At 34.7% G+C, this 10,401-nt stretch overlaps 4 protein-coding genes across 5 annotated transcripts; 2 read left to right on the top strand and 2 right to left on the bottom strand.

Moving 5' to 3' along the window:
• Positions 1–1,834, bottom strand: LOC129572778 (uncharacterized oxidoreductase dhs-27-like). Its single transcript, XM_055452880.1, has 2 exons — positions 640–1,834; positions 1–577 (listed from the first exon to the last, which is right to left on the bottom strand). The coding sequence occupies exons 1-2, from the start codon at positions 1,456–1,458 to the stop codon at positions 149–151; spliced, it is 1,248 nt and encodes a 415-aa protein (XP_055308855.1). The 5' UTR covers positions 1,459–1,834; the 3' UTR covers positions 1–148.
• Positions 1,835–1,927: 93 nt separating this feature from the next.
• On the top strand, positions 1,928–6,800 carry LOC129572777 (probable cytochrome P450 9f2). 2 transcript variants are annotated; one of them, XM_055452878.1, is made up of 3 exons: positions 1,928–2,729; positions 3,608–3,822; positions 3,900–6,800. In XM_055452878.1, the coding sequence occupies exons 2-3, from the start codon at positions 3,614–3,616 to the stop codon at positions 5,281–5,283; spliced, it is 1,593 nt and encodes a 530-aa protein (XP_055308853.1). In that variant the 5' UTR covers positions 1,928–2,729; positions 3,608–3,613; the 3' UTR covers positions 5,284–6,800. The 2 variants fall into 2 exon arrangements, with proteins under 2 accessions (XP_055308853.1, XP_055308854.1); XM_055452879.1 differs by having other exon boundaries at positions 2,665–2,729; positions 3,681–3,822.
• On the bottom strand, positions 5,610–6,135 carry LOC129572780 (uncharacterized). The gene is made up of 2 exons (XM_055452882.1): positions 6,007–6,135; positions 5,610–5,932 (listed from the first exon to the last, which is right to left on the bottom strand). The coding sequence occupies exons 1-2, from the start codon at positions 6,055–6,057 to the stop codon at positions 5,678–5,680; spliced, it is 306 nt and encodes a 101-aa protein (XP_055308857.1). The 5' UTR covers positions 6,058–6,135; the 3' UTR covers positions 5,610–5,677.
• A 1,270-nt stretch (positions 6,801–8,070) lies between the features above and the next one.
• On the top strand, positions 8,071–9,578 carry LOC129572779 (uncharacterized). The gene is made up of 5 exons (XM_055452881.1): positions 8,071–8,444; positions 8,522–8,748; positions 8,839–9,015; positions 9,102–9,124; positions 9,197–9,578. Exons 1-5 carry the CDS (start codon positions 8,244–8,246, stop codon positions 9,412–9,414), a joined length of 846 nt encoding a protein of 281 aa, XP_055308856.1. The 5' UTR covers positions 8,071–8,243; the 3' UTR covers positions 9,415–9,578.
• Positions 9,579–10,401: the final 823 nt, after the last annotated feature.

Genomic DNA, 10,401 nt, shown 5'->3' on the forward strand with positions numbered 1-10,401 from the left:
GCATAGATGTAGCATTTTGCTTGATTTAGCGATTCGTTAGTTGCCGAAACACCGTCTATGCAGTGCACTCGATATATAACGTGAAATCCAATTATTCGGTGAGCCGAGTAGTACATTATTTTGTCGATATAGAACACTCAGCGAAAACTTAATGAATTTTGTTGATGTAGCCAAGTCTTGTGACATCTTCAAAGACACCATTCAATCGTCGTTCATATTCAAGTTGTCCCGTTTCAGTAAGGCCACCAACTAAACCACTTTTATCTCCTCGTTCGGCCAATTGACTCGCATCTGCTTGTGAAACTTGAATCGATAACGGTGATAGTAATAGCGCATAGATGCCGCATCTTTTCAGTTCGGATTGTAGATTTTCAAATGTAAACAGTTCATCTGGATTGCTTCCCAACAGTTTCACTGTTTTGGATAGTGTATTATAGTAAAGTTGAAGTAGATTTTCATATTCATCGTCTCGCAATGACTTATCGGTGGATGTAAATATGTTGGCAGCTATGTCGATTGCTGGTGAACCATGTCTTATTACTTGCCAGTCTAGAAGTCGAATGTCTTCAGCGGCACCCTTTGAAAGTGTAAACAAATCGTTGAAACAGATTTAATCACTGATATATTCACGTTACTTACATTCTCATTGAAGGTGTACAAAATATTATTGTTCCAAAAATCACCGTGGCAAATCACTCCAAAATAGCTTGCCGATTTCTCATCCAGACATTCATCGAAATACTTTCGAAAGTTTTTTCTTATGTCGCTCATGATCGCTTTAAAATCGTCACGTTTGAATGACTTGAGTGCGTAATCGTATGACCTTGTGAAGTAAGCTTCCACATTTTTTGAATTGAATAGAATTTTATAAATATCTGTGAACGACTTAAACTCAGCAAAATGCTCTGGCTTTTGAACTTTCATCGCAATCGAAATTCCGTGAAACTTTCCAATCTCGCGCATTGCAAGTCGAGCATTTTCGATTGGCGATGTTTTTATTTTGGGCCACAGTTTGAAGCCTTGCGGACGAAGATCCTCCAGAATGATTACGTAATGCCCATTTTCATCGTCTATTGTGGTTCCGTAACATTTTGGATACGCTAAAAATTGATCAACGTCTGATAAACCCTTTTTTGCTTGGAATTTTACAAAAGTCGGCATCAATTTTGTGTAAAAATCGGCTTCGCGTTTGAATATTAGTTTCGATTTTTTTCCATCTTCATTTGATTCGGCGTTTAGTGCCACTTTGCAAACAAGGTGCAATTTTTTATCACTATTCCGTTCAGCAATTGTTACACTCCAAATGTTGCTCGCAAAACCATCACCAATCTGTGACCCCTGACGAACATCCACTGAAGAATCAACGAAATCATTCTCCGCACTGATTCGATTCAAATGTGCTTGGATATAATTTGGCAATACTATTTCACTTGTTGGATTTTCTGCAGTGGAACTCATGTTGATGATATTGTCACTAGAATGATCAAAACAGTAATAACTCAACTGCGCATGCTGGCCTCAGTATTTATACAATACTTGGCAATTTAATTCAATACAAAATGATCTATTGTCAATACTATTTGAAGCCGGGACAAAATGACACGTGCTGTCAGTTGTATTTATAAACTAAAGCTGTCAAACGTACGTCTATATGTATTAGTGTTTGTTTATAGTCGTATAAATTCTTATGTGAATTTCACAATAACATGTAATTTAATAGAAAACAGGCACACAACTAAATAGCCATAAAATAGGCAAATTATCGTTCTTAGTACTCAACATTGCGATGAAAATCATGAAGCTGACTTAACTGAATGATATTCTAATGCAAAACTGTGTGCTTGTCTGTGTGGTGCTTGATGCCAATGATAATACTATGATATGCCATGAGTGAAAGTCTTCTGGAATTTTATAATACAAGTGTTCTAGGGTGCTCTCAAGCACATAAGGTCAGGATTGTTTTTTTTTTCATTCGATCCACTTTAACTATTTCGGTTCGAAGAATTAAATCTACCGCTTCAATATATCATGCAGAGCCGACTTGCTTTTGATGTGTAAATTTTCAACAAACATAAATATCGAAAATCCTCTCCTCACATTTTTGAATGTTGTGCCTAATTATAACCACAATGAATAGAACTAATTGAATAAATAATAATTTTTCACGGATTCGAATACTTAAACGCTCAAAAAATAATCACATATTTGGAGAACAAGCCAAAAAGTATAAGGAATAGTAGATTTTTCAACATAAAATATAAGCTAAAATGATATGAATTTTGGATGCATCATACTCGTACGCGTTTCTTTCTCATGATTACCAAAATATTAAAAGCATTGAATATTTAAGAGGTGATAACGAATGTGCGGACCATAAAAAGGCAATATTTCGATCTAGTTTCTGAATGCATTAATCGTTTAGTGAAATGATTTTTTGCAATAGTTTCATATTGGAATCTACATCGAAATGTAGGATTTTTTATACTACATACATGATAAATGAATGTGTATAGGAGTTTACTCCATATCACTTTTGAAACAAATCTGAATACTTCCATGACACTATAGTATATACATTGGCGCGCTTTGCTATTACTTACACTGTTAAAATTCCAAACACAAAAATCAATTCCTTGGCTTCCAATCTTCAAACGTATGATAAGCATAGCTTCAGTTTGCTCCTAGACGTTGAATCGAAAACACCGAACTGTACTGCACATACTGTAAACGTAAGTGTTATCACTTTATAACCCATATGGTCAGAGGTATGCGCAAACAAATTTTTCGCTTTTTTTGACGTATGTATTTGATTCATTACTTTTTGGAATAATTTGCATATTATGTTAAGAACTAATCGGTGAGATCGTTATCTGACAAGGTCATGACCACGACATATTACACTAAAAATGGAAGCGGAGTATCTGCACAAAATCGTGGAAAATTTCGAATTTATTGCAATATGGAGACATCACTGCATTGTAATGCGTAGTTTTATAGTTGGTTCAATTATAATTGAACAAAGCTCGTTAGACAAACAATCAGCTGCCCGTGTATAATATCAAATAAAGTACTCACGATAGACGGTGTAGATTGGTTTGTAATGACTCCATGTTAAGGAGTTGTATAATCATTTTATCATCTTACTTAAGGTTGAAGCTTAAACGTTTTTTCTTAGAAGAATTTTTAAATATATATCCACAATTCAGAATTGTTCAATGTTTTCTGTGAGTTCACGTGTCTTTGGCGTATGCAGAGCTTCGTTTCATTAAATTCAATCTATAAACAAAAAAATTAATGCAGAGTATGTCATCACTATTTTTGAATTAACTGTTCATAGTGCAAGCACTATACTTACGATCATAGTATTGTGTACGATCATAGTATTGTGTATGGTATGAGGAACGTTCAGCTTTTGTGTGTTGTATCAAACAAGCCCAATTAGTGTTAATTCTAGTATTGACTTCACTGTGTTGTTTACGTTGAGTGTGCATTGTATCAAATAAAAGCATTGCTTTCATAATGAGACTTGGGCTAGACGATTCGTTCATCGAATAATCAATTCACGTTAGTAAACTAAGTAGATTGTACTTTATTTCATTTACTTTAGGCAAAAATGTTCGGTGAACTACTCGTGATAGGCATTGTCATAATTGGCTTTCTTTTCTACAAACTGTCAACAGAGAATGCCCGGTATTTTGAAGAGCGAAATTTAAAATACAGAGGAGTATTCCATTTCTTCAAAAATATTTCCACCCTTATTTCTGGCCAATATGACGGATTCCAATCGGGTCAAAATATGTACAATTTTTTCTCAGATGAACGGTAAGTATTGAACTACATTATTCGATTAATGTTTAGCATTTTGGTTTTCTAAATATTCCCTGATTGAAAACTTATAGAATATTTGGCGCATTTGACTTTAACATCAGACAGTATGTCGTGCGTGACCCTGAGGTCTATAAACTACTTGCCATAAAAGATTTTGACCATTTTTGCGACCATCGCGTTATTATATCCGAAGAAATTGATGAATTATTCGGTAATAGTTTAATTTCGATGCACGGGGAAAAGTGGCGGCAAATGCGAGCAACATTGAGTCCAGCGTTCACCGGGAGCAAAATGCGACTAATGTTTGAGCTCGTGTCGGAATGTGCTGACGGAATAGTGGAACATTTCATGAAACAGGCTGAAAACAAACAGAAAATCAACATTGAAATGAAGGACTTCTTTTCACGCTACGCTAACGATGTCATCGCTACATGTGCTTTTGGCATCAAAGTCAACTCATTTGCAGAACCAAACAATGATTTTTTCCAAACAGCCAAGAAAATGATGCGTTTTGGCGGTTTTATACAGATGTTCAAAATATTAGTTCATTTTCTACTTCCGCAAGTAGCAAAGCTTCTCAATTTACAGTTTTCTGATCGAAAACTGTCAATGGAATTCAAAAATATAATTTTGGACACGATGGCCATGCGAAAGCGAAATAATATCCATCGTCCCGATATGGTAAATATGTTGATGCAAGTGCGTGATGGACATCTGGAGCAAAAGATTGAAGAGAAATCAAATGAAATCCAAGAAGGATTTGCAACAGTCGAGGAATCGAATGTGGGAAAAGCTAATGTGACTCGTAAATGGAGTGACAGTGAGCTAGTTGCTCAATGCTTTTTGTTTTTCATCGCTGGATTTGAAACGTCATCCGCCCTTCTTACTTTTGCCGCATATGAAATTATGGTCAACGCAGATGTTCAGCAAAAGCTCTACGAGGAAATTTCCGAAGTGAATGAACAATTGGGTGGAAAGCGAATTACCTACGATGCTCTTCAAAAGATTAAATATCTAGATCAAGTGATCTCGGAAACTCTGAGAAAATACCCGACTGCCATTCAAACCGATCGCACGTGTGTGAAAGACTATGTTTACGATGACGGTGAGAGAAAATTCACCATCGAAAAAGGATCGAATGTTATATTCTCACTTATCGGCGTACATCGCGACTCCAAATACTATCAAGACCCAGAAAAGTTCAATCCAGACCGTTTTAATGATGAGAATAAGCACAACGTTCTGCCAAGCGCATATGTTCCCTTCGGCGTCGGACCGCGCAACTGCATCGGATCCCGTTTCGCTTTAATGGAAGCCAAAGCAATTTTGTACAATTTGCTACTGAATTTCTCATTCGAACCGAATAAGGACACAAAAATACCAATCAAATTGAAAAAAACATTCTTCATTGTATTTGATGGCGTTCATTTAGAACTGAAACCTCGTGCTAAATAAAGAATTATATTATGAATATGTTGAAATATTTCGAAATGATGCTGCAGCGTTTGGTATTATTAGAGCTTGATACAAAAATTGATTGATTTGGCGATTCACCAAGCAAGATTGTATCAAAAATCATGGAGAAGAAACGTATACGAGTATTATGCATCAAAAATTCTTATAATTTTAGTTTATATTTTATGTTGAAAATATACTATTCCTTGAACTTTTTGGCTTGTTTTTCAAATATGTGACTGTTTTTCGAGTACCTTAGCATTCGAATCTGTAAATAGTCATTTATTCAATTAGTTTTATCGTTCTCATTCGAATACCTCAAAAAACTTGATCAAAAAATATGCAACTGTTTATTTTCTCAATAGTAACACAAATACAGACTTAATGTGCTTAATTATGCTTCAAAATATTTTGTAACAATGACTTGGGCTGCACTTGGATTCGAAATGGGTTTGCTGTTGTGTGGCAAAAGGAGATGCCGCTTGGCCAATGGCGTGTTGGCTTGTGATTTCGGGCGAATAATTTGAATGGCAGCTGATGACACTTTTATCGAACTCACAAGTGGATCTTCATTAACCGGCCGCACGTCTAGGTCCATTGCAACCACAGAGCCTGTACCGGTTGATGAAATCGATGCACTGGATATGCACTGAATTAACACAAGAAATAATGATCACGTTTCAATAAAAACTGATCAATGAATTTCCGCAAAGCTTATCTTACCGATATCAAGCAAAGAAGAACCAAAACTCCAAAGTAAAAAGTACGTTCCATGTCGACAGTTTGACGATTACTAAATAAAATAGCTTAAAATCGACTTTACTCGAAACAATAGCTGTCTTTTATGCGAGACTCTGAATACGAGAAAAGAAATTGAAAGTGAAATAATACGTTGACTATATACTGTAATTGAGATAAAAGAAAAAACCGTATGTGTGCACAGAGGTGAATCAGCGTACAGTTTATGAAGAATTGTTGACTCAAATGACGACTGAATATCGTTTTCTTTAGTGCGCCGCATGACGGAATCAAGCAGTGGAACAACGGACAAAATCCATATTCGTAATGAAAAATTGTTTTCCTAAATGGCGTAATGAGTAAATAAATCTTTCGATACACCGTTTCATTTCATCAACATAGATAAAAATGTAGCATAGCACATGCCATTCTCTATTTTAAGTAGCCAGTGATGTCACCATATCTTTTTTTCTTCTATCAATCGCAATGTGAAGAAAAAAATCAAGCTGAAAAAAACACCACAATTATTCCGAAATGAATAATTACGCAAATAAAGCAGCTTGTCATATTTACAAATGTTCTGATGCAATGAAACGCCTGCATTTAGAGCACACACAGACACCTTCTTTTAAAATCTTTTTCGACAGAAACAAACAAGTTTAGTGTATTTCAATGGTTGAAATTATATATTTAGAACAAACTGAGTAGTAATTTTTGTTTTTGAAGCCTAACAGTTTTTGATTCTAACTGAATAAAATGATACATTATAAAATTGAAAAGTTTATTCTCAAAAACATTCTTTCCCCAAAATCTGTTTATCCCTATAGTGATGGAAGGAGCATGATATATTGATGTAATAAACACAGTTGTTTGATGTGTTTGGATATATACTCTTTATTCATTGTTCTTTGGTTGAAGGTTGTGTTGTGACTGAGTGGATGCGCATGACGTCGCGACTTATTCGGCTAATGCCGTAATTAGCGCAACGTCGTCGCATGTATAGTCGGAGAGTGCATGCAGATGTGTATGATTTACATAGGTGTATGCGCTCTCCGGCTATATCCCAAATCTGATAATCTCTAGCTCCAATTTTAGCTTATTTTTCAAGTTCATGATCCGGTTGAACTTTGGAATTCTTCAAATAAAAAACGATTTTCTATTTTGAACAATTTTACACGTTTTTCTTGTCTATTTCTTGACAAGCAATGCAATTTTAATGATACTACGAATCTTATCACGAGATTTTCCAAACAAGTTATATTGTTTTGCTGTTTTTCGCTGTCCGTGATAAATATGGATGGAATAATTTCAACAATATTACTATCTCAATAGCTCTTGTTAATACAGAGACACTTTTATACCGCATACGTAATGTGAACAACGTTCACTTTGATTGGAATGAGAGAACATATGAAGCAGTTCAAATTACGTTCAATGAAATGGAGTAGCAGCAGATACACAATATAATTCTCTATAAGTGCATGTGCATATGCGTGCATACGTGCATACATTGACCGGTTGGACGCTAGGGGAATTTATCTCTTACGAATTCATTTTGCGAATGTATTCGCATCTTAGTACTGAATATTTATGATAGGTCACCAATGTCCAAGATTTTTTTTTCATGTGAATCAAAAACGAACATCCATACATAATGTATTTGATTTGATTTGAAATTTAAAACTAAAATTCTATTGATGATTTTGTCCAATATACTCACAAATTGATGTTCAGATGTTCGTGTTGCTTCATGCATTCGCACTTCCATTATAAAAACTCAATATACATATTCGTATTGCATTCGCGTATTTTACAATAAAAAAAATCGCATACGCGACCTTGTACGAATACATAATAAGCCCCTTGGTTTGAAAACATGCACACTCAATATTATAGCGACATCTATTATTAAAATAGCTTGTAGTAAACGCATTCATAGCATTTCACTGTAGTTTCGATGTTACCTATTAAATTCCCCTGTGGTATGTAGTTAACAAGTGTCAAACATGAATGTGTCAGTACTACAAGGGAATTTAATAGGAAACATCGCGACTACAGGGAAATGCTATAAATGCATTTACTACAAGCTATTTTAATAATAGATGTCGCTATAATATTGAGTGTGTGGTAAGTGATACTTATACCATTTTCGCTTTGTGTACACACAGTGTACAATTGACGTTCGTTCAGTGCAGTTCGTTTGTTTTGAGCTTGTGCAAAAAATGACAGACCATTTAGTAAAAATTGATCAAAAAGATTTACAAACCCTAAAAAATCTTTACACTTCCGATAGTTCGAAGAGTTATATTGCTTATACGACGATTGATAACTATATTCGGTGGTTCGAACAAGATCCCAATGTGAAACATGTCAAGATTTTCTGTTTAAACGGAGATTTCTCCGATGGAACATTCGTTGTCACGGTAAACGTTTTATCTATAGTGAATGATTACTTTGATTTGGGCCATTTGATTATGATTTGAATGAACTAATTTTTTAGGATCGCTGTACTGCGTATGCGGACACATTCAATGAATCGTTCGACAGATTGATTCGTTTGCTACAGCTGCTAGACTACTCAAAAGGCTACACCTTTTTAAGCGTACGATCTGAACTTCGATCGGTTATCAAAGATGCTCTGGAACGAGCAAAGGTTGAAATTATTATGAATGACACGACGTTACTATATTACTTGCCAAAAGAAGAGGCGCTGAAATTCGATACACAGTATGTTGTTGAAGCTATGTTTTCTAAAGTATGAAACGAAAAAGAATTAGTGAATAAATTTTCAACGAATGATTTTAAAATAATATTCAGGCCGCCCGATGGCATTGAATTGCGACCAATCACGGAACTCCATGATATTGAGAAAGCAAACTCCGTTTGGCCGCATCGGAATTCAAATTCACTTCCATTTCTTCAAAGAATGGCCAATTACAATACAAACATCGGAGCATTCACTGAAGATGGTAATTTGGTGGCCTGGCTTTTCCGGTAGCTAAATTATTATTTTCTCTATTTATTTAATGTATAAAAATTAAAAAAAAATTTCTCAATCAATGTGTTATTTTTCATTCTAGGCTTTCAACTGGTTTGCTCGGAGGTAAGACTTTGAAGAAATGAATATAAAAATCTACAAAATTTGCCATGAAATTATCACCGATTATATTTGCAGCTTTACAAACAGATGAAAAATATTATGGAAAAGGATACGGCGGACTGGTAACTAGATATGTGTCCAAAAAGATCGCTGAAATGGGCCATGATATCTATGCCGGTATATTTAAAAACAATACACCATCCCGATCACTGTTTGGCAAACATGGCTTCAAATCAATTGGCGAGGTGCATTGGATTACTACCAAAATCACATGGTCTTCAGTCGATGAATAGACGACATAAGAAATTCCAGCCACATGTCAAAACTATTTTTTAATGCAATAAAGCACAATATATGTTGATATCATTTGATTTTTGAGATTATTTTCGTATTAGCATTATTTCGTAGAATTAATATTAGGCTGTTCAAAATAAATAAAGTTTAAAATGTGCAATGAATCGTGTTCGAGTGCGCAGTTCAGTTTAATTTAGTCGAAATTACTATTTCAATTTTATGGACGAAGCAATTGAGTGAGTCTTTTCAGTTGGAAACTCCCGCAAACACTTTGATCAACCTGTTAACTGTTCTTTTTATAGCTTTTATCTCATCTGTGACGGTGTACAAATTCTTTCGTTTTTATTGAATTTGAAATTGACCGCAATGAATTGCAACACTTGAAAAGAATTCATGGAGCAAATGGTTTTAAAACCTATGTCGCTTTCATGGTCATTAGCAACTATGTTAAATGGTTCAAACAGGACATGAAAAATATCAAATTTCATTGTTAAAATGGCGATTTTTTCAATGCAAATTTTATTGTAACTGTAAGATATTCAGTTTAGTTTTATTTATGTTTCATGCGTTCATTTAATCGAAAAAAAAGAATGTATTACAACAGAAAATAAATATCAGCAAAATCAAAGCATATAAAGGGTGTTTCAACAGGGACGCAGAAAGTTTTCCAATAGGGACAGCATGAACGCTGACCAGAACTGTCAAACTGATATGTCATTTGGAGGCTTCAGTCTTTGGCAAATTTAACCATGTCAACATCAACAATGGATCAACGCGTTGAAATCGTAAAATCCTACCACGAAAATAGGTTCATTTTTCAATTTCCGAAGAATCAAAATATCATGTTAAAATCTGGCTTTTTACACCTCAAAAACCAATTTTTCTCGTTTTTTTTATTCTTAAAAGTTTTTATCTTAGCTTGAGCCAAAAATTCGCCTCAATAACAAAAGCAAAATTCCGCACCGTTTTTGAGATATAGCCAATAG

The sequence above is a fragment of the Sitodiplosis mosellana genome, unplaced genomic scaffold (assembly GCF_009176505.1).
Source record: "Sitodiplosis mosellana isolate CC-2019 unplaced genomic scaffold, AAFC_SMos_1.0 Smas_scaffold_5500, whole genome shotgun sequence".
NCBI lineage: Eukaryota > Metazoa > Arthropoda > Insecta > Diptera > Cecidomyiidae > Sitodiplosis > Sitodiplosis mosellana.